The 24,708-nt window shown below is 45.5% G+C and overlaps 1 protein-coding gene across 1 annotated transcript in view; it reads right to left on the bottom strand.

Annotated features, from left to right (window-relative positions):
• The window catches only part of LOC138447907 (E3 ubiquitin-protein ligase TRIM39-like), a 268,721-nt gene that overhangs the window by 54,678 nt on the left and 189,335 nt on the right, over positions 1-24,708 (bottom strand). Inside the window, exon 3 of the mRNA XM_069604422.1 lies at positions 20,975-21,205. Coding sequence (XP_069460523.1) covers positions 20,975-21,205 — 231 coding nt within the window. The remainder of the gene's footprint in view (positions 1-20,974; positions 21,206-24,708) is intronic.

Here is a 24,708-nt window from a genome sequence, read left to right as displayed (position 1 = left end):
AGTCTCTCCACTCTCTGCTCACGCTCCTCTCTACCTCTGTCTCACTGTATCAGTGTATCCTATGTGTCATACAGTGTCTCAGATGCAGGAGTCTCTCCACTCCCTGCTCAGACTCCTCTCTACCCCTGTCTCACTGTATCAGTGTATCCGATGTGTCATGCAGTGTCTCAGATTCAGGAGTCTCTCCACTCCCTGCCCACACTCCTCTCTACCCCTGTCTCACTGTATCAGTGTATCCCATGTGTCATACAGTGTCTCAGATGCAGGAGTCTCTCCACTCCCTGCTCAGACTCCTCACTACCCCTGTCTCACTGTATCAGTGTATCCGATGTGTCATGCAGTGTCTCAGATTCAGGAGTCTCTCCCCTCCCTGCCCACACTCCTCTCTACCCCTGTCTCACTGTATCAGTGTAAACCATATGTCATGCAGTGTCTCAGATTCAGGAGTCCCCCCACTCCCTGCTCACACTCCTCTCTACCCCTGTCTCACTGTATCAGTGTATCCCATGTGTCATGCAGTGTCTCAGATTCAGGAGTCTCTCCACTCCCTGCTCACACTCCTCTCCGCCTCTGTCTCACGGTATCAGTGTATCCTATGTGTCATACAGTGTCTCAGATTCAGGAGTCTCCCCACTCCCTGCTCACACTCCTCTCTGTCTCACTGTATCAGTGTATCCCATGTGTCATACAGTGTCTCAGATTCAGGAGTCTCCCCACTCCCTGCTCACACTCCTCTCTACCTCTGTCTCACTGTATCAGTGTATCCTATGTGTCATACAGTGTCTCAGATTCAGGAGTCTCTCCACTCCCTGCTCACACTCCTCCCTACCTATCTCTCACTGTATCAGTGTATCCTATGTGTCATACAGTGTCTCGGATTCAGGAGTCTCTCCACTCCCTGCTCACACTCCTTTTCTAATTCTGTATCTCTAGGTCAGTGGCGGACCAGAAGGAGTCAGACTAAGTAGAGACATTTTAAGGGGTTTCTATTCAAATAAGAAAAAGGCCTATCTAACCCTATCGCAATGAGTGAAGTTCCCTGCCCAGCACAACTAAAACTAATGGTGCTTGTCAAAGTCTGAAAAGAAATAGTCCTTAGTCCAAATCCTAATATCTAACTGGCCCTACCACTTAGGGTCGGGTGGGGGCGGAGGGGAAGAAGGAGGCCGGGGCAAAAGCTCAGCTCTTTGCTTCTGTCTGGCCTAAACACAAATTTCAGGTTTTATCAATATTCGATACAGCTTCCTTTTCTCAGGAACGACAAGGTATTTCTAATATAAATCCATCATTTCTCACTTGGAGCTCGGCAGTATCCTTGCCTGGATTTTAAACATTGGAACCCTCCAGGTTCTCTTTCCGACCAGTTCTGCATGTTTCTACAACTCCCCATAGTCCTTTGGACCTCTAACAGGCTTGCTTTAGCAGCGCGTTAGTAGGGCATTTGCGCGTTCAGGTTTTGCGGGCTCCGTAACCCTTGCTGATCTCGCAGCTTTGAGCATTAACTTCTCTTAATTTCCTACAGCTCCCCAAAGCCCTCTAGCCCTCTGATAGCCTGGCTTTATCAGGACCTCAGCAGGACGTCTGTCCCTTCATGTTCTCCGGGCTCCCGTAACCCTTGTGCTTCCCCAGCTTCTTTTGTTAATGTTCTCCACTCTCAACGGCGTTACCTCTTTGGGAGCGGTTGCTTCCTTTACTCTGCCCAGCTCGGCAGTGGATGGACTTCTTATGTGTAAATTGGGGATCCGACTTCTCTGCTGCGGTCTGATTTCAGTGCCTGTTGAAGGGCCCAAGGCCCACCGCGGTGCAGGTGAGATGGTCCCTTTCAAGTCTATGTTTCTCTCCCGACCTTGGCTTCTTGGTCAGTCAGGATACCAGTCTACCGGCGTCTTGCTAGCGATCGGCTCACGCTCCATGCTACTGCAGTCTCCGCGGTGTAGCATGGCTCCGCTCCTCCAGGACATCTTCCCATCAGATCGCCTCTGCGTACGATTCTCTCTCTTCCATTCTAGGTTCTTTGTTGTTTTATGTAGGTCCTCACAAATAAAAGGGATGCGTTGTGTAGCGATGCACGTTCAGATCACTGCCCCTCCCAAATGATTTAGATTGCAGAAAATATATTAAACTGCAGAGAATGCCGAGAGGGCGGTGTAGAGGGTAGGGAGGAATGTATGGGTGGAAGAAGTCGACGGGGAAAATATGTATTTTAGGAACTCATATAGGGGAATACTATCCATTGCTTTGCAATAGTGTCTCTTAGAATACATTGCATGGGTGCGACATTCACAACATGAACTAGGGCTGCATACGAGAATAGGCCTGAATCCTCACAGGCCGTGTCAGAGATACAGAATGAGGCCTTATCTCTTGCTTAATTATCACACCCGAATTCCCAGACGCGGCAAGTAACACGCACGTACACCCCACTTCCTCATGCCTTCTCTCCTAGCACTTACCCCCCACTTCTTCCTCCCTTCTCTCTCTCTCTCTCTCTCTCCCTCTCTCTCCCTCTCTCTCCATCTCTCTCCCTCTCTCTCCCTCTCTCTCTCTCTCTCTCTCTCTCTCCCTCTCTCTCCCTCTCTCTCTCTCTCTCTCTCTCTCTCTCTCTCTCTCTCTCTCTGCACTTGCACGTTCTGAATGCTCACAAGGCCTAGTAGGTCCATCTCTATCTTTCACTGTTATATTTGCTTTTCTTTTCCATGTGCCCTCCCTGTTGCCCTGTCAGCGCTTTCAAACACAATTCACTTGATGTATAAGCGCCTTACAAATGCACAATAAAATAAAAAATAAATAAAATATAACTGTATCAAGGTAGCCCTTTGAACAATTAGGTAGGAATGCCAGAAGTTGAATGGGAGCCGGGCTGCAGCCCAGTACCAAGGTCATACTCATGGGAGCTGGGGCAGAGTTCAGGAGCTTCCAAACAGGAACTGAGATTTAGGACACTAGCGCCCCCCCCAGAGGAATGGTCATTCCATTTGAACTACCAGATATACAGAAATAGTGCTCTTAAATCCTTCATGAATTGGGTGGATTAGTGGGACCCCAGGTCCATACCCCGGGAGGGGCAGCTGATACAGGGGGGAGCTGAGAACAACAATGTCCATGATTTGTACCAGGGAGAGCAAAGGGTGATGCCAAGTTATAAGATCATGACGGGGAGGCACGATGGGGGCGCCTACATGTCTGGGAAGAGAAAAGCGAGGACCAGTCTGGCCTCAAAGCTATCTGCTGAGTTCATGTTGATGACCAGGGGCACATCAGGTGTTTAGGAACAAAGACAAGATATTGCTTTCTTAAGTTTAACCAATTACTTTGCAGCGTTCTGAGGTGAAGAGCTTGTACCCCATGCGGGGACAAGATGGTGAAGAAAACGACACAACCAATTGGCACAGGGGTCATATGAGGGTGGGGGATTAATACTGTGTATCGAATGCGTCATGAATGACGATTTGTGTGTCTATAAAGTGGCCTCCATCTTGATGATGAGAGACAATCGAGGACTGTGGCAGTGGACCTAAAATACCATTGTCGCCATTTTCCTTTATGTATAAAATATAAAGCTCTTGTTTTTCTTAAAAAAGTATGCACTAGCCTTTTTCCCTAGCGGGTTGTTTTTTCTATGTCTGGTTGCTGAGGAATCACCCTAAATTATTGGTGACCCCGACGCAATCCCAGACTCCCCCGTGAAGATGGAGGATTCCACATCCAGAGGGGCCGCACCCACCTGCAGCGACCAGTCCCCCTCGTATACGCCTTCAAGAGGTTTACAGGAGCCGTGTTATCAGAATTCCTGTCTACTCTTCGGAGCGGGCGCTGTCTCCGGATTGTGCAGGACGTTTATGGGACCTCATGACGGAGGATTTCGGTTGAACACATAGACGTAAGTGCACTGTCTTTGGAGAAAAACAAGTGGGAGATGGGGAAGGAGCATGAGTGTTTGAAAGTGTGTACATGTGTCTGTATTGGTAGGTCAGAAAACCACGTGGTATTGGACATATGTTAAATTGGTTTTGTTTTTTATATATAACACTAGGGAAGAAGACAGCGCTGTGTAACGGAATATAAAGGATGTGGATAGAGACCCCATATATTTAGTGGGTCTGGGACCTCTCCGCCCAAAATAAGCGGGCATAAGAATGAGAAGTATTTGTGGCACAGGCCCTCGGGGGCCTGGGATCACCCAATATAAAGGGGGTGTTGGAACAAAAAAGTAGACATTTTCGTGATTTTTAGTCTTCGCGATTTGCTGTTAGCTGAGGCTGCGGGAAGGCCTGTTGTGGTATATTATAGGAATATTGAGAGGAGTGAATGGATGTGTGTGTGTTGTGTAAGGAGAAGTGTGCAGGGGAGTGAGCACTGAGGAGACGGGGGAGAACAGTGGTGAGAGGAGGGACATGGGGGAAGGGGTTTTGGTTGTTGGGTTGGGGCAAGGGTGTTGAGGGCATTATAAAATAGTGAGACGGGGTGACTACAACGTTGGAATATATGTGCAAGGCTCTTCCTTTGTAACGAGAACAGATTCTTAAGTATCATAAGGATGGCTTGCAGAAACTAAAGGAGGAATGTATAAACCATGGCCGGAACAGGGGACAAATGACAGGGACATACTAAGTCACATGTATACATTTTTGGCAGCTAAATATAAGGGGAGAAAATGGAAAATCGAAAAGAAGTTTTAGAATTATGGAAAATGGTGGAGGATTTAGAAGATATGTCTAGAGAATCTCTTAAAATGGCGAGCAAGGTAGTAAGTTCTTGTGCCCCCACAACTACTACGCCCACCGTCCCAAGCGCCCCCGTTCACCGTATTGAGTTTACCCAGCAAGGATGTCATTTCACCAAAATGCTAGGGGTAATCGAAGGGACATCACATAACCCTTGACCTCTGATGAAATCACAGGAAGTGATGTCATCTGACTCCACCCCAAAGTGACATCACGGGAAGCGATGGAACACAACCTTTCACCCCTTTACAAAACAGGAAGTGTCATCCCATAGCATTGTTTCTAAGTCGACAATGAAAAATATGGTTACGGTATCACTGTAAAGTAATATACATTGCATACAAAAATGGATCACCATATGTATCGTTAATATCAGTGCGCATAGGCCCATATTACCAAATTACTATGACTGCAAGCAGACGTCCAAGGCCAAACGATAATGATGTGTTATTAAATAGCAGTTACGCTTAAGCACTTCATATTGAATAAATATATATCCAATATCACCCAACCTATGTTGATACTCATTTATCAACCGCAGCAGGAAGAAAGGCTGAGTTGACCTTGCAGGGAGTCGAACCTGCAACCTGCAGATCACATGCACATTGCAGCAGGGAGCTACCAGTAAACCAGCCACTCCAGAAACAAAGAGCCACATGCTGCTGGCCACAGCCCAGGAGCCTGAATTAAAAAAAAAAATTCTTTAGTATTTAGGCAACCCCTAGCGACCCCTAAGTGACGTCCCTGTGCCCAGTGTCCCCCGTTAGGATTTTATCCTATGCGTGCTGCTTCAGGATATATACCTATCTCACATATGTACCACAAGCCACCACAGCTCCCCTGCCGCTTACACCGTCTCAATGCCAGAATCTCCCTAACCCGATACTGGCTGCTGCCGCACTGGGGTAAAATACCATCAGAGAATACTGATACAAAACAGCAAACAGAGTTAGTAGACACTTTAAAGAAAGTGGAAGGCGAACTGGCGCAGTTAAAATTGGATAGGAGAGACGGACAGTGTGCATCTGTAGGAACGGATGAATGGAGGTCAGGAGATTTTTTTGTTTTGAATAGAAAGCACAGCAATCAAGGATGTACATATAGAACAGGACATAGAAGAAAGGAGGCGACAACGTGAGAGCTTGGACTATGGTACCATACGATAGGATGAGAAGTATGATCGTACACGAGAGGGGGAGAAAGAGTGGGACACTATAGATGAGTTTGGAAAGCTTATGGGGACCTAGGTTAAGAAACAGGTATGGCCACATGGCAGAAGTTAGGAGATCGGTGGCAGGAAAAAGGAAAGTGGTAAAGATGGTAGAAGCACAGTTTCCATTGTTACACAAGGGACCTGGGAAAGCACAATATATACCATGGCCCCACATGGATAAAAACAACCTTATGAAGGCACTCCCGTCGCTTACTGCTGGGGCGGGGAAGTGGATATAGGCTTTTGAAAAACAAATGGCTGGCACAACTTTGGCTGTAGGGGACTTGAAAAGTTTGTTTGTTTCGATACTGGGAGACCAGGCCAATGACATATGGGTTAAGGCTGAGTACCTAAGTGTGAAGTTGGATGACAACAGCCATGATAGGGTGCACTTTAACGACATTAGACATCAAGTGTGGCCGGCGTTTGGAAGGCACATATCCAGATACACCCGATCACCAATCGATTAGGCAAAGAACAATGCATGATGATGAGGACACCGCTCAGTACATACTGCACATCCAGGGAATGTGGAGGGCTGAAACAGGAGACTCTTGGGACCGGGCGATTCCATTCTTTTATTTTGTTGTGAAAAGGGGACGTCCAAAGGAGGTACAGAAAGCGCTTGACAACATAGTGGGGATCGAAGCAAAAGGGTGGGTGGAAATTCAGTCTATTATTATCCACCATTGTAAATGGTTGAAAGAAAAGGAGAAGGAAGTGGCACAGCGAGCGCAAGCGCAGGAAGCAAAACTGGTCCAAAAGAAGTTAGCAAAGGTTGCGTTGGAAGGAGCTGTAGCGGCAGTGCAGATTGAAGGACCAGCAGAGTTTAGGGCGGTCCAGGCCGATGTGCGAGCGGCCCCAGGGTGGGGAGCTGAAAAAGATTGGGCAGGTGGGTACCAGCCCCAGTACAAGGGGGGATTTACAGAGGGGCTTTCAGCAAGGAAGAGGGGGGTCTTCCGGGGCCCAGGTAGGGCGAGGAGGCTTTGGAGGCATGGGCCCTCGAGGAGGAGGAGCGGGTCAGTGTTGGACATGTGGGCGAATGAGCCAGTTTTCAAGAGAGTGCAAAGTATGCAACCTGAGGGTGTACAAAGTATAAGGAGAAGGGCCAGAAATTAGAGTGGTCGCGCAGGGGAGGAGCAAAAATAGCTTGCCATTTTCGAAAGTCTCTGACACTGCCCCATGGAAAGAACTGTGTGTGTTAAAAAAGGTACATCCTGACAAGGTGGATTTTTGTTTAAGACTGGAGGGGCCTACGCTTGAGGAAGGAAACCCTGAGAAGCCAACAGAGAATTTTATTTTAACGTTATAGGAGAGGCCTAGACTTGGGGAAGGGAGCCCTGACAGGCCTAGCAAGAAGCATCTTTTCTTTGTTTAAATCTGGAAGGAGCAAAGCTTGGGGAAGGGACCCTGAGCGACCCAGAGACACTGGGAACTTTTATTTGAATGGGTTGGGAATATACCATACAAGCGATTCTTTGTTAAACTTCAGAGCATATGTAGAGGGTTCATATGGCACAATACCAGGAACAGGAATAGCCCTATGGAAACTGCAGAACATGTATGATAAAGGGGGCATAAAATTGCCCAACTTTGAGGTCTACTATTTGGCCAGTCAACTACAATTTGTGGCCAAGTGGTTAACGGAAGACACAACATCGGAGTCCAGATTGTTGAGGTCTGAATGCGTTCCGTACTTTTTGAAAGAATGGATATGGTTGCCAAAACCAGAGCTAAAAGGGTGCATCGTTAATAGTTCAGACGAAGATCATGAACAGAAAGTTCAGCAGATTTTCACTCTTGCCAACTCTGAAATTGTGGTTCTTCAAAGTGGTTCCAAGCATTGTCTACGAAGCTGAAGCCATGCCATCACTTCCTCACTCCATTTGGACCATTTGTACCAGACTTGAGGGTGCCTATTGGCGTGAAGTCTTGAACCTGCCTCAATCAACCTCAACGATGCTGATTCAGAGAGAATTGAGCTTGTCATCTCTCAAAGTAATAGTCGAATGAAACGGTTTGATGTTATATCGAAAGCTAATACAACCTAACTCAAACCGAATGTTGGAGATACTTAATAGCGCAATGATGAATGGCGAAAGTCAAACCCTGAGAGCCTGGAGATGAAAAAACAGGGGCCTATTGGAAAAAGTTGGCAGCTCGGAGGAGGAACTAATCTCCAACCCAGTAAAAGTAAATAAGAACATCTTAGAAAGGGATTTGATAGAAACTCAGTCCGCTGCCGGAAAACGTGCTCAGACAAAGGAATTTCCACATAATCCCAAAAGACTAAACAAGACTTTACCTTACCTCCTAAAATCTCCAAGCAAAGAACTAAGAGCAAGCTTCCTCAGATTTAGATTGAACCTACTCAGCACAAATGAAATCCCAATGATCAGGAAGCAGGCGGTTCCAAACAATTTTCGCTTCTGTACCCAGGATAACCAGGTAGAAACGAGGAAACATCTGCTGCTATCTTGCACAGGCCTTGTTAAGGAACGATTGAGATGGTTAGGCCACCTGTTCAAAGACTTACATGTTTACGATGAGCAGGAGTGGTGGCTTTGCCTAACAAGTGGTGAAAAGACTGACTGGGTTATTTCTGTAGTAGGCTTCTTCAAATCGATCGGGCTGGATGTGCAGAATTGCAATAAGGAACCAGAAGGAACCTGAACTAGTTCCGCTAAGGAAAAATCGAAAAGGGAAAAAAAGCCAAGGATCACATATTAAGGAACTAGTTAGTTAACAAACTCAATATCGATTTGATCTGAACTCAATTGTTTTTTACTTCATCTACCTTTGTAAAAATTGCTTAAATACAATTAAACAAATTTAAAAAAAAGGGTGCACAAAGATGTTAGAACTGGGATGGAAGATGTGGCGTAAGGCTTGCCAGATCATGGAGAACCCAACCCCGTGTTCTCCACAGGTGCCATTAGTGGCACTGACTGGAGGGGACAAGCAATTGAGGAAGACGATTCGTAAGCATTGGGAACCGGTGGGCATTGCAACGCTGGGAGATGTATGACAAGATGGGAAGGTAATGGGATTCAATGTACTGGTAGAAGCAAGTGGTCTACACTCAGGGCAATATATTACTTACACTAGATTGATACGGCGGGTGAAAGAGAGATGGTCCGAAATAGTGCTAGAGGATCAACCCGACACGGCCATTGAAACAATTTATGATATCGCAGAGGGGGGGGCACAAGGTCTCTCGAATCTATGAACTGCTGATGTCCAGGGTGGGAAAGGAAGTGACCCAGCTGAGAGACGGGACTGGGAAGAAGATGCCGGGGAACCCATGAATGAGGGGCTCTGGGAGAGGGTTCAGAGATACCATAAAAAAATGTCCAGGAATGCGAGGCTGCAACAGATCCAGCTATATGTTACCCACAGAGCGAATGTGACCCCCCAGAGGATTGCTCGATTCAAGGGCGCAGAGATACAAACATGTCCCAAATGTGGGGAAGTGAACGCAGGGATGATACATATGTTCTGGGCATGCCCAGAAATTGGAATATTCTGGGGAGAAGTACCCACCGCTAAACCGAGAAAGAGATCACGCTAGATGTGGAATCTGTGTGGGCATGCATGGTAGGGTTTTTTCTAGACCGCGTACACTGAAACATGTGAGTAAACTCAAGGATCTGGCTTATATACTTGCCAAGCGCAGAATTGCCATGGGTTTGGAAAGCAAAGCAAACAATAGAACAAGGGTAGAGGTTTGGTGGCATGATCTCCAAAAATGGGCAGAAGCGTAAACGGCGGTATGGAATGAAGCGGCTAATGGGGGGGATGAGGAAGCGGAAACTCTGATGGCTTGGAGACACTTAGTGGCCACACTGTCTGGGTCCACCCAGGCCTGTCTAAGTGAACATGATTCCTCCGGGAATACACAGGGGGAGGTACCCCAAGAGGAAACAACAGCGGAGGGTGAAGTGAAGTAGGCTCGAGTTAGGGGGGTGGGTAATGGGGAAACAGTGGTCATTTCACGATACTGTATATGATGTTGGAAGTTATATGACACGCACTGTCAGGTTTTTTGTATTGATTGTTTGTAAAAGTTAATAAAAATTGTTTAAAAAAAAACTATTATTGGAATGGTTACTTACAAGAGACCTACACGTAAGGTTCCGATGGCAACCCTCCTTGAGTTGAACTATTTTTTAAACTGGCAGAACTACACCTGATGGTAAGACTACCTGAAAACAGTCTTGATTTACATTTTCTTTTCGAACCACCATTTTTCTTAAAAAAGACCCTGAAACACATTTTTTAAGAGTGAGGGCAAGCATAGGTTTTGACACAGACAGACTTTGGTTTGGGACTTACGACACCAACAGCCCTTAGAAACATCAGGTGAGGGCACATCCCTTTAGAGTGAGGGCCAGTTAGGCATTAAACCAACCCAAGAATGTTCTTTAATAAAGATTTTTCAAACTGTTACTTTTGAGTCTGCGTCTCTTTTGATACCATGCCTGCCTGACAACCACCAGCAACAAATGTATCCTTATCCCCAGGGAGGTACGGCCTGTACCCTCAGTCATATGTCCAACTGCCCCCTGCAGTTTATTAATGTGCACCAGTGCCCATTGCCCTGCCTGCTCGCCCACCATCATTTCCGCAGTAACATGCCACCTTATGCAGTGCATCAAGGACAACAGCAGGGCCCTCAGATACTGAAAAGTAACGCTATGCCGAATGGCACAGTGACACATTGCAAGGGGCCAAGTGGTCAGAGGCAATCCATATGTCTTTCCAGGGGCAAATACATATCCAGATTAGGACAGCCCACAGACAGACCTAGCATGCCCAGTACTATCGGTCACTGCCGACCCAGAAGAAGAACCGCTGGTGGGCATGGAGATACGGAATAAGCCATTTATTTTTATGGTGGACACAGGTGCAACTAAATCATCCATTAGTGAGAGATGATTCCCTCTGTCAGACGATATTATGGATACTCAGGGATTCTATGGGACAATTCAAATGGTTCCTTTCATGAAAATAATTTCCCATTAAGGTGGATGGCCGGGAAGTGTGGGCCCCCCCTGTTGTATTCTACTTCAACCCCGATCAACCTACTGGGAAGGGACATCTTGAGTAAGATCAACATGACCCTCTCGTTCACTGAAAGGGGCATGGTGTGTTCAATGCCTGGTATGTGTTCTGTGAGGGTGATGTTGACTTTACATTACCATGTTCATTGGACATTGAATCGGCAGCGAGAGGAATGTCAGTAGTCCCTGCTTTGTTCACATACGGTATCATGATATTGCTCAGTGCAATACCACAGGTGGCCAACCGATACTGGCGTGTGCCCTCCGAATTCTTGTTCTGGCCCGCCCAACCCCAGGAGGTAGGTGCAGGGACAATTATCATGCCTGACATAGAAGGAGTTCTAGTGTCAAAAGACATAATTGTGTTGATCGCAGTTGATTCTTATAATGGGGAGTGATGCACAGTGTTGTGCATCGATCCCACAAAACTGATGAAAACTTTTTCAGATGAGGATTTTTTTGAGAGCATGGAAAACTAAGGGGAGATAATATTGGAAGCATGTGTCCCATGCGAGATAATGATCCAATACAGACGTGTGGCCTGTTCTATGCTACTGGTACGGGTTGGTCCACCTTTTTCTTCAGAAGATTTGTCTCAGGTACCTGTTACGTTATGAACAAGTAACCAGCATGACGTAGGGCTCTTACGCAGTGTTGCACCAGTACACATCACATTGAAACCTGGTGCTGTATTGCCCATGGTGAAACAGTATCCCCTGTCGAAGGTATTGGAAGAAGGGATTTATTACCTCATTATGGCTCTATTGCATCAGGGCATCATAATACCATCTTATTCCCTGTGTAACACAGCTATCTACCCAGTGAAGAAATCAAAGGGGGCTAGTTGGAGGATAATTCAGGATCTACGTCCCCTCAATGATGTGGTATTGGCAGAGTTTCTGGTGGTTCTGAACACTGCCACAATACTGTGTAATATACATGTGTAAAATACTCATTTCACTGTGGTGGATTTGAAAAATGCTTTTTTCTCAATGCCCTTGCATCTAGACTCACAGTATCTCACCGCGTTTACGTTTGCCGGGAGCCAATTTGAGCACACCCGGCTACCTCAAGTGTACTGTGAATCCCTGAGTATTTTTAACAGGGTTCCGCATGAAGATTTAGGAAACATTGACGTACCTAGTACGATTATTCAGTATGCGGACGATCTATTGGTATGCAGCACCACTGAACAACAGTGCAGGGAGAATTCCATTGCTTTGTTACAACTGCTGGCTCACAAAGGATATAAGGTATACAGAGCAATGTTGCAGTACTGTCAGTAAGAGGTGTTGTATTTGGGCCAATTCATCTCAGTAAATGGAAGCAAAGTGACTCAAGAAAGTGTGGCAGCAGTCCGCGCTACCCCTCAGCCAGTGACAGTTAAGGACATGCCAACATTTCTTGGGTTATGTAATTACTGTAGAGCATGGATCTTTGATTAAACGGCCAACACTCGACCCTTACTTCAGGCCGTCAAAGAAGCAAAGCAAACAAAAAACACTATTGATGGACTGACGAGATGGTTAACAGTATTCAGGAGCTGAAAAACATTATTTCTATGGCTCCTGTTTTGGCAACTCCTGACTATACCAAAGAGATTTATCTTTTTTCCATTCCAATAGTCAAATGATGACTGCAGTATTGACGCATCGCAGCACCATGGGTCACAAGCCCCTAGCCTGTTACAGTAGCATGCTAGATTCCGTTATGCAAGGACAGTTGCTGTGTGAACAGGTGTTAGCTGCTGCCGCTTTTGCTATTGAGAAGTCTGCAACTATTGTCATGGGGTGTTCACTGATGTTGTACGTAGAACACGCCGTCTTTGCAATACTAGAAAGGTCCAAATCCACATTGACTACACAGAGACCTTCTGCTTATGAAGTGAGACTTTCAAGACCATCTATTCACATTGTTCATTGTAAAACTGTAAATCCGGCCACATTTTTGACCAAACCCATTACTGAAGATGACGAAGTGCATGACTGTGTTACGTACGAGGGTCCTGAGGATGGTATTCCCAAAGCTTTACATGATGGTGAGGTGTTCTTTCTTGACCGTTCTTCCACTATTGACCAGGAGATGGGCCAGCGGCATACTGGGGCAGCAGTGATGCGATTAGTGGACGGAGAGTATGAGGTTCTCGTACAGCGCAGGATGCCGGGTCACTATTCAGCACAGTCAGCAGAATGAATTGCCCTAATTGAAGCATTCAAGGAAGAGCAAGGCTGTCGGGTCACAATCTATTCGGATTCCACTTACGTCACCACCACCATTTATTCACGGTTGTCGAGGTGGATGAGAAGGGTGTTTCAGAGAGCAGATGGGTCCCCAGTTCAGCATGCAGCGTTGCTAGATAGATTAATCGATGCTCTATCATAACCCTCACTCGCCGCCATCGTCAAATGTACTGCCCACACAAGTAGTGCAGACTTTGTGTCCCTGTGGAACAAAACAGCAGACACAGCAGCAAAATTGGCTGCGTACTTGCTGGTGCCATACATTTCTGAGCATCCAGTGTTCGTAAAAATGGAGCTACAATTGCATGTTGCATATACTGCACTTCCAGTTACCTACATAATTGTGATACAAGGTCAGCCACCACAAAGTGAGAAGTTGGTATGGCTTAAAAGGGGGTGCGCACAGTCCCCAGCTGATATGGTGTGGATACAGATGAGTACAAGGAAGGTGGTGATGCCCCAGGATTTTGCTTTAGTAGTGTTTGACCAGCTTAACTATCCTGGTCACGTGTCCAAACAGCATAATGCTGCGGATATGCAAGAAACTTGGTATGTGCCCAATGTTCATGAGTTGTTGTCTACGTTTACATCCAATTGTGTGGATTGCCAGAAATAAACCAATGGGCAGACATTAAAAACACAGAGGGGAACTTTGGCTTATTAAATTGGTCAGTTTCAAGATGTGCATATAGATTTTGCAGATATGGTGGAAAGAGGTAACACCTTCCGCTGCTTCATAGTTGTGGTCTGTCTGTTCTCCTGTTGGATTGAGGCTGGTACATGTGCACATCCTGATGCCAAATCAGCAGCCACGTTTTTGGTGAGAGAAATGTTCCCCCCAATGAGGGGTGTGCAATATGCTTAAAAGTGAGAACGGCACACACTTCTTTAACAAGCTGTTCAAGGAAATTGCAGCTCTTTTGGGAATTAAACACAAGATGTGTTCCATTTATCACCTTCAGGCCAATGGTGTTGTGGAGAGGGTGAATGGTTTAATGAAGACAACGCTATCCAAACTATGTGCAACCTTGAAAAGAAATTGGGTGCAGTATCTCCCCCTGGCCTTATTTAGTTTGACGACCCAGCCCTGTAAGGATCATCACCCCCCCACGAAATAGTGACGGGGAGACGTATGCACACACCATTATCTCCCGTGTGCAGTGCATCTGATGCTCACAGAGCCGTGTCAATTTTGGGGGATGAGTTCCATTCATACTTAAGTCAGTTAACAAAGTCTATTAAATAATGGTGAAAACAGCGCTGCACCGGAGACTGCGGGCTCACTGCCATTACAGTGGTTTCCTGGAGATAGGGTCTATATTCAAAGCTTTGTCTGCAGGTGGAGTGAGCCTCGGTATAATGGTCCTTACACTGTGGTGTACGCTACTCCAATTGCAGTCAAGGTGAAAGAATGATGGTATTGGGTGCATTTGTCTGATGTAAAGAAGGCACCACAAACATTGCATCCACCTAACACTAAGGCTGGAATGGGGGTAACATCCAAGTGCTCTCGTTTTAGGCCTGAGCGGAGCCAGGGCTTATAACTCATGCTGCCTGGCCGGTGCCCCTCCCCCGTTCCAGCCCTTTGAATGCAGTGCTAACGCAATAATACTTCATGGAGAGTGAGGAAGGACTATGATCCTCCAGTGGGGAGGAACCAGCAAGACCATACGAAAATGAAAGAAGGCAACACCGAGCAGGTGTAGCCTGGGAAGTCCAAACCTGGGAGAGGAGAAGCGGGAGGTCCTCAGTCAAGAGGACGTGGCGAAGCAGAAGGAAAAGCAGTCAAGAAGCTGGCAGGGAGTCAACTACGGAGTTCAAGGTTGTGGCGTGCCCTCGAGGAGGTGGACCGTGTGGACCACAAGCGCAGAGACTGCCAAGCAGAGAGATTTGCAGAGCCAGAGAGAACAGCAGAAAGCGGAACGAAGACACCCTGGGAGCGTGTGTCCACACGGAGCAACCTCGCAACCCCAGGAAGAACTGGTGACGCCCACCCATTGAAATACAGGTAACGAGACTGGTGGGAAACCCGTGTGGATACTAGGGCATCGAAAATACAATACAAGTCAAGAACAATACAGGAGTAATCTTCCTCGTCTCAGTAATTGCAAAAATAGTAAAGCAAGTGAAGGACACTATGGGAGTCCTCTCCCCCGTTTCAGTAATTGGGAAAATCATAAAGCAAGTCAAAAACACTACAGGAGTCATCTCCCTGAGCTCAGTAATTGGGAAAACCATGAAGCAAGTCAAGAACACTACAGGAGTCATCTCCCTCATCTCAGTAATTGGGAAAACCATGAAGCAAGTAAAGAACACTACAGGAGTCATCTCCCTGAGCTCAGTAATTGGGAAAACCAAGAAGAAAGTCAAGAACACTACAGGAGTCATCTCCCTCATCTCAGTAATTGGGAAAACCATGAAGCAAGTCAAGAACACTACAGGAGTCATCTCCCTGAGCTCAGTAATTGGGAAAACCATGAAGCAAGTCAAGAACACTACAGGAGTCATGTCCCTCATCTCAGTAATTGGGAAAACCATGAAGCAAGTCAAGAACACTACAGGAGTCATCTCCCTGAGCTCAGTAATTGGGAAAACCAAGAAGCAAGTCAAGAACACTACAGGAGTCATCTCCCTCAGCTAAGTAATTGGGAAAACCATGAAGCAAGTCAAGAACACTACAGGAGTCATCTCCCTGAGCTCAGCAATTGCAAAAATAGTAAAGCAAGTGAAGGACACTATGGGAGTCATTTCCCTCGTTTCAGTAATTGGGAAAATCATAAAGCAAGTCAAAAACACTACAGGAGTCATCTCACTGAGCTCAGTAATTGGGAGACCAGTAAAGAAAACCAGGAATACTGTGGGAGGCATCCTCCTCGTTCCAGTAGTGGTGAAATTAGTCAAGCCAGCCAAGGGAACCACGAGACTTGCCGCACTCGTCGCAATTTTAGAGAACATCACACAACAAGTACAAGAGAACTGGGAAAGGGGACCCTGGATACTGAACAGGTGGAAACAAAAGAATGGTTAAAACGTAATCAAGTGCAATGAAAGTGCTGATACAGTGCTGCCGTGGGGTTGCACCTACCAGTTGCGGAAATAATGGGAGAGGAACCGGCACCCCCGGTAGGGGATAGGGGAACATTGACGGCTGTGCACTAAGTGCCTCGAGCACGCACAAAGCCTGATGTCCGCAAAGCACCTCATTGAGCAGATGCCGTGTGAATGTCTCCCTTCCCACAAGCTCAGGGTGTCTCATGTTTTTTCTCAATGCGTGCTGACCAATGGCAGGTTGATAAAGTCCCAGAGGTCAGCACGATTACGTAGCATGTAGTAACAACTACCGTTTGGGGTGGAGTGGGAAGGAATGTGGTGCCACAAGGGAGGTGATGGATCTGGGGTTCGGGGGGAGGGAATGTTTGCTCCAATCACTTTTTACTAACCTATGCTCAGCTACAGGGGACTGTCGTCACTCCACCAATCAGCTTCGTGGGACACCCGACAACTCGTAACTTGGAAGTGTAACTGTTTCTCACTATGCTAAGTGCTATGCTCGCTATTGTTTCTGCTGTATAAAAGATCTAGCCGTAGTGGGCGGTTTTGTCGGCTCTCATCGGCCAGTTCTGTTCCACTGTGCTGTTTCATTTGTTCTCGCCCAGCTGTAATAAACAGCGGTACTTCTTGCCTGGTGTACGCTCCTTCTTGGACTACTTTTGGTCAATTATTGGTAGCAGGCTCACAGAGGACCCTGAATACACATGGATGGGGAAGACAGAAAGAGACACTGTTAGAAACTCAGTGGAAAAAGGCTCAGACCTTGAAAGAGTGAAACAAGGAGCAGTGAACAAAAGGAATCAGGGGATACCCAAGAAAGGGTGGAAGAATCCCCTCGCAGAACTAAAAGGGGTTAATTCAAAGCATCACAAGAAACGATATGAAGGTAAGCTACTAAGGCTGAGCAAGCCTGTCTAGGAGAACGGAGTCATTCTCCTGGACCCCTCTTATTGTTCATAAGCTACTAAGGCTGAGCAAGCCCGTCTAGGAGAAGGGAGTCATTCTCCTGGACCCCTCCTATTGTTCATAAGCTACTAAGGCTGAGCAAGCCCGTCTAGGAGAAGGGAGTCATTCTCCTGGACCCCTCTTATTGTTCATAAGCTACTAAGGCTGAGCAAGCCCGTCTAGGAGAAGGGAGTCATTCTCCTGGACCCCTCTTATTGTTCATAAGCTACTAAGGCTGAGCAAGCCCGTCTAGGAGAAGGGAGTCATTCTCCTGGACCCCTCTTATTGTTCATAAGCTACTAAGGCGGAGCAAGCCCGTCTAGGAGAAGGGAGTCATTCTCCTGGACCCCTCCTATTGTTCATAAGCTACTAAGGCTGAGCAAGCCCGTCTAGGAGAAGGGAGTCATTCTCCTGGACCCCTCTTATTGTTCATAAGCTACTAAGGCTGAGCAAGCCCGTCTAGGAGAAGGGAGTCATTCTCCTGGACCCCTCTTATTGTTCATAAGCTACTAAGGCTGAGCAAGCCCGTCTAGGAGAAGGGAGTCATTCTCCTGGACCCCTCTTATTGTTCATAAGCTACTAAGGCGGAGCAAGCCCGTCTAGGAGAAGGGAGTCATTCTCCTGGACCCCTCCTATTGTTCATAAGCTACTAAGGCTGAGCAAGCCCGTCTAGGAGAAGGGAGTCATTCTCCTGGACCCCTCTTATTGTTCATAAGCTACTAAGGCTGAGCAAGCCCGTCTAGGAGAAGGGAGTCATTCTCCTGGACCCCTCTTATTGTTCATAAGCTACTAAGGCTGAGCAAGCCCGTCTAGGAGAAGGGAGTCATTCTCCTGGACCCCTCTTATTGTTCATAAGCTACTAAGGCGGAGCAAGCCCGTCTAGGAGAAGGGAGTCATTCTCCTGGACCCCTCCTATTGTTCATAAGCTACTAAGGCTGAGCAAGCCCGTCTAGGAGAAGGGAGTCATTCTCCTGGACCCCTCTTATTGTTCATAAGCTACTAAGGCTGAGCAAGCCTGTCTAGGAGAAGGGAGTCATTCTCCTGGACCCCTCCTATTGTTCATAAGCTACTAAGGCTGAGCAAGCCCGTCTAGGAGAAGGGAGTCATTCTCCTGGACCCCTCTTATTGTTCATAAGCTACTAAGGCTGAGCAAGCCTGTCTAGGAGAAGGGAGTCATTCTCCTGGACCCCTCTTATTGTTCAATGATCCTCTTCTTTCTTTAGTGGTCGGGTCAGCGTAGGTTCGCTTTTTAGATGGAGGACGTACTAATTAGATGTGGACAATAACACTGTGGACGAGCACTATAGTTTGATTTGTGTTAGGCAGGGAATAACCCCTTTTGATAGGCACAGATAGGCCTTTTTTCTAATATTTGAATAAAAGCACTAATCAAAATGCCATCCCTTTGTCCGCCTCCCTCTTCTGGCCTACTGCATAAAGCATTGGAATGTTGCTTGCACGCCATCTCATCCTTTCGTCTCTTCAAAACACCTCTCAAAGCTTTTCTTCTTTAGACTCTGTTTTTTGGTTTGATTGTCTCATTGCATATCCTATTGTACCACTGATTGTCACTTGTGAAGCGCTTAGGCATAAAGCGCTATAGAAATTAAATAAAAAAACAAACACACTACACAGTAGCAGAACTGCAGTCCATCATCTCTGTCCACTCACACTCCTCTCTTCCTCTGTCTCACAGTATCATTGTCGCCTTCAGACGTTACTCCAGTCCCTGCTCACATTCCATTTCTGATTCTGTATCACTTGATTAGTGCACACTGACCTGCGGTACATCACCTCCATTAGTCACTCCACTCTCTACTCACACTCCTCTCTTCCTCTGTGTCACAGTATTAGTGTCACCTTCGCACGTTCCTCCACTCCCTGCTCAATTCCTTTTCTGATTCTGTATCACTAGATTAGTGCACTCTCACCTGCGGTGCATCACCTCCATGAGTCAATCCACCCTCTGCTCACACTCTCTGTATAACTATGTCAGTGTACATGCAGCACCCAGTGTCTCACCTTCAGGAGTTCCTCTGCTGGCTGCTCACACTTCTCTCTATCACTATGTCAGTGTACATGCAGCACGCAGTGTCTCACCTTCAGGAGTTCCTCCGCTGACTGCTCACACTTCTCTCTATCACTATGTCAGTGTACATGCAGCACGCAGTGTATCACCTTCAGGAGTTCCTCCGCTGACTGCTCACACTTCTCTCTATCACTATGTCAGTGTACATGCAGCACGCATTGTCTCACCTTCAGGAGTTCCTCCGCTGGCTGCTCACACTTCTCTCCATCACTATGTCAGTGTACATGCAGCACGCAGTGTCTCACCTTCAGGAGTTCCTCCACTAGCTGCTCACACTTCCCTCTATCACTATGTCAGTGTACATGCAGCACGCAGTGTCTCACCTTCAGGAGTTCCTCCGCTGACTGCTCACACTTCTCTCTATCACTATGTCAGTGTACATGCAGCACGCAGTGTATCACCTTCAGGAGTTCCTCCGCTGACTGCTCACACTTCTCTCTATCACTATGTCAGTGTACATGCAGCACGCATTGTCTCACCTTCAGGAGTTCCTCCGCTGGCTGCTCACACTTCTCTCCATCACTATGTCAGTGTACATGCAGCACGCAGTGTCTCACCTTCAGGAGTTCCTCCACTAGCTGCTCACACTTCCCTCTATCACTATGTCAGTGTACATGCAGCACGCAGTGTCTCACCTTCAGGAGTTCCTCCGCTGACTGCTCACACTTCTCTCTATCACTATGTCAGTGTACATGCAGCACGCAGTGTATCACCTTCAGGAGTTCCTCCGCTGACTGCTCACACTTCTCTCTATCACTATGTCAGTGTACATGCAGCACCCAGTGTCTCACCTTCAGGAGTTCCTCTGCTGGCTGCTCACACTTCTCTCTATCACTATGTCAGTGTACATGCAGCACGCAGTGTCTCACCTTCAGGAGTTCCTCCGCTGACTGCTCACACTTCTCTCTATCACTATGTCAGTGTACATGCAGCACGCAGTGTATCACCTTCAGGAGTTCCTCCGCTGACTGCTCACACTTCTCTCTATCACTATGTCAGTGTACATGCAGCACGCATTGTCTCACCTTCAGGAGTTCCTCCGCTGGCTGCTCACACTTCTCTCCATCACTATGTCAGTGTACATGCAGCACGCAGTGTCTCACCTTCAGGAGTTCCTCCACTAGCTGCTCACACTTCCCTCTATCACTATGTCAGTGTACATGCAGCACGCAGTGTCTCACCTTCAGGAGTTCCTCCGCTGACTGCTCACACTTCTCTCTATCACTATGTCAGTGTACATGCAGCACGCAGTGTATCACCTTCAGGAGTTCCTCCGCTGACTGCTCACACTTCTCTCTATCACTATGTCAGTGTACATGCAGCACGCAGTGTCTCACCTTCAGGAGTTCCTCCACTCTCTGCTAACACTTCATCTCTATCACTATGTCAGTGTACATGTAGCACGCAGTGTCTCACCTTTAGGTGTTCCTCCACTAGCTGCTCACACTCCTCTCTTTCACTATGTCAGTGTACATGCAGCACGCAGTGTCTCACCTTCAGGAGTTCCTCCGCTGACTGCTCACACTCCCCTCTATCACTATGTCAGTGTACATGCAGCACGCAGTGTCTCACCTTCAGGAGTTCCTCGGCTGACTGCTCACACTTCTCTCTTCACTATATCAGTGTACATGCAGCACGCAGTGTCTCACCTTTAGGAGTTCCTCTGCTGACTGCTCACACTTCATCTTTATTTCACTTATCAGGGCACTAAGAAATGAGAGGCGCTGCGATAATTTGGATATATTTGCATTTTCAGTCGTGGTAATTCTCCCCTCCATTTCCTCCAGTCTCTGCAGTATTTCCCGCTCTTGTTCCATCAGGAGTTGCCGCATTCTTTGAAACTCCACCACAGTTTTCTGCTTCTCGGTTTCCAACTTGCCCTGCATGGGGGTAAAGAAAAGTAGGACAGTTATTGTGGAGTTTCCAAAAGATGTGGCACTGGCCGTATGATGCTCTCTAGGAGGACATTTTATTTTTATTTTTTAATTTTTTATTGTGTTTGGTTTATACAAAAACCTTCACAACATTTGGTTAAACCGATGATAGATTTCATCTCACAAACACATTGAACTTCTTACATATCAGAAAATCTAAAACTACCTAAAATCACCTTAAAATCTGGTTGTTTTTTTATTCTTTTCTATCTCTGCAAGTTAAAAATAAAAAGCAAAGAAAGTGTGCAAAATAGCAAATGTACACTTCATGTTATTCCATGCATACATACAACTGAAAATAATTCTATAGTAAAAATCCCAAATAAGTATATTAAAATCACTACCTCAATTATTACCTTGTGCAAAATAGCAAATGTGCATTTCATCTCGAGAGTTTCTAAAATACAATGTTTACAACCTTACAAAAAATCATTTCAAGTTCAAGGTAAATATAAGATCATTGTTTGTGTACAGTTTTGCTCACTATGAGCTGATATTTATAACGCTGTACATTTACAAAGATACATCAGAAACAAATGACAAGTAGCAGTTAGTGTGAAACTACAAATAATAATAGTTTCCACTGTATTTCGATGTATTGACAAGCCACGTGCAAGATCACAAGTCTAATCGTGCAAGTCTAACAGTACTTTGCTTATAGCAACCCCTAGACCAAAGAATATAAAAGGAAGAGATTTAGATAGACAGTATGCAATTATATTACTTTAAAGTGTTTTAAAGTGTCACGCTCATTAGCACATAAACAAAGACGACACATGCCCATATTGGTGTTGGCCTTATTGTGTTGCCAACGATAAAGTCGTTCATTGGTTGAAATTAGATTATGTTTAAATCTTATATAGAGCATACAAGCTTTCTCACACGGGAACTTCAAGAGATAGGTGGAGCGAGGTTTCCATTTTTTGGCAAACCCAGCAAATTCGTTATAAGAACTGTAGCCATTGTTTGTCTCGATGGTCTTACACCAATCATGAGCATAGTGTTTCTTCTTCACATGGGGTACAAATGCACACAGCTCTTGTGAGTCTACATTTATCCTACTCAGAAGTTTCTTTATTTTTACATCAAACCTTAATATTAAAGATGGATGTAGGTGAATGAGCATCTGTGAAAGATCTTCGTACATGGAGTTGCACGGAGGGTTGAGCATTTTGGAATAATTACTCATCATTCTCCAATGGTGTTTAGATGAAAGAGAGCTCAGTCCAAGCTTGTGACGCAAGATGGAATTGGGAAGCAAGTTGGCCAAACCCAAGGTGTTTTTCCAAATACCCTGGAGTGTGTCCAAAATGTTATCTATGTCTAATAGACACCTGTCTAGGCCATAGAGAAGTATTGACTCAATCTTCAATATATAAAAATAAATTAATGGGGTAACTGAAACCTTGCAATACTTTCCGTATATAAGTTTCATCTGACTCAACAGTGGTCTAACTTTTAGATTCAGCGCAGTCGTCCACATTAGTACGGACGCTGTATCACACAGGTTGTAACCTAGATAGTGTAGGGTAAGTTTGCGCTCAACTTGTGCACCTCCAATTGACCAATGGAACCTGGCAATCTTCTTTCTATTATAAAAAATCACAATACGAGATTTTGAAGGATTGGCCTGTAAATTAAATCTTTTGGCAAATATCGTAAAAGGTTGAGTTTATTCTGTAGACCAAAGGTTGTCCTGTGAAAAACAATCAAATCACCAGCAAAGGACATCCAATTCAAATGCAATTTACCCAATCTAACTGCATTCTTTTTGCCTTGGTTCCATAATTCATTTAAATCTCACAGAAAGAGATTAAATAAAACAGATGCCAAATTGCACCCCTGCTTCACACCCGTGAAAGTGGGTATTGGATCAGTAAGCGCCCCCTCCAGGTTGATCCTAACTCTATAATTGGTGTGATTGTGCAACATGGCAATTATAGAGATTAGGTGGGAAGGGATTACCCCATAAAAGATTACGGATGACTCTGTCAAAAGCAGCAGTCATGTCCAGGGAAGCCATATGGACAGGGCCGCAATCTGATCGATTGTTTTTTTCCAAGATGTGTGCAAGAATAGTTGCGTTTATAGCACAGCCCATTTGTTTGCAGAAACCAACCGGGAACAGCAAAATAATGTCATGATCATGAACATAGCGTTGAAGAATAGAAAACCCTTTAGAAGAAGCATCTGTGAGGGCAATGGGTCTATAATTAATGTCATGATCATGAACACAGCGTTGAAGAATAGAAAACACTTTAGAAGAAGCATCTGTAAGGGCAATGGGTCTATAATCAATGTCATGATCATGAATACAGCGTTTAAGAATAGAAAACACTTTAGAAGAAGCATCTGTGAGGGCAATGGGTCTATAATTAATGTCATGATCATGAACACAGCGTTGAAGAATAGAAAACACTTTAGAAGAAGCATCTGTAAGGGCAATGGGTCTATAATCAATGTCATGATCATGAACACAGCGTTTAAGAATAGAAACCACTTTAGAAGAAGCATCTGTGAGGGCAATGGGTCTATAATTAATGTCATGATCATGAACGCAGCGTTGAAGAATAGAAAACACTTTAGAAGACACATCTGTGAGGGCAATGGGTCTATAATTAATGTCATGATCATGAACACAGCGTTGAAGAATAGAAAACACTTTAGAAGAAGCATCTGTGAGGGCAATGGGTCTATAATTAATGTCATGATCATGAACACAGCGTTGAAGAATAGAAAACACTTTAGAAGAAGCATCTGTAAGGGCAATGGGTCTATAATCAATGTCATGACCATGAATACAGCGCTGAAGAATAGAAAACACTTTAGAAGAAGCATCTGTAAGGGCAATGGGTCTATAATCAATGTCATGATCATGAATACAGCGCTGAAGAATAGAAAACACTTTAGAAGAAGCATCTGTAAGGGCAATGGGTCTATAATCAATGTCATGATCATGAACACAGTGTTGAAGAATAGAAAACACTTTAGAAGAAGCATCTGTAAGGGCAATGGGTCTATAATTAATGTCATGATCATGAATACAGCGTTTAAGAATAGAAATCACTTTAGAAGAAGCATCTGTAAGGGCAATGGGTCTATAATTAATGTCATGATCATGAATACAGCGTAGAAGTTCATTTAGTACAAGAATAGAAATCACTTTAGAAGAAGCATCTGTAAGGGCAATGGTCTATAATAAATGTCATGATCATGAATACAGCGTTGAAGTTCATTTAGTACAAGAATAGAAAACACTTTAGAAGAAGCATCTGTAAGGGCAATGTGTCTATAATCAATGTCATGATCATGAATACAGCGTAGAAGTTCATTTAGTACAAGAATAGAAAACACTTTAGAAGAAGCATCTGTAAGGGCAATGGGTCTATAATCAATGTCATGATCATGAATACAGCGCTGAAGAATAGAAAACACTTTGGAAGAAGCAT

Source organism: Ambystoma mexicanum, chromosome 3q (genome assembly GCF_040938575.1).
Source record: "Ambystoma mexicanum isolate Mex_15411 chromosome 3q, UKY_AmexF1_1, whole genome shotgun sequence".
Lineage (NCBI taxonomy): Eukaryota > Metazoa > Chordata > Amphibia > Caudata > Ambystomatidae > Ambystoma > Ambystoma mexicanum.
The sequence above is the reverse complement of the archived record's forward strand: the minus strand, read 5'-3'. Positions and strand labels throughout refer to the sequence as shown.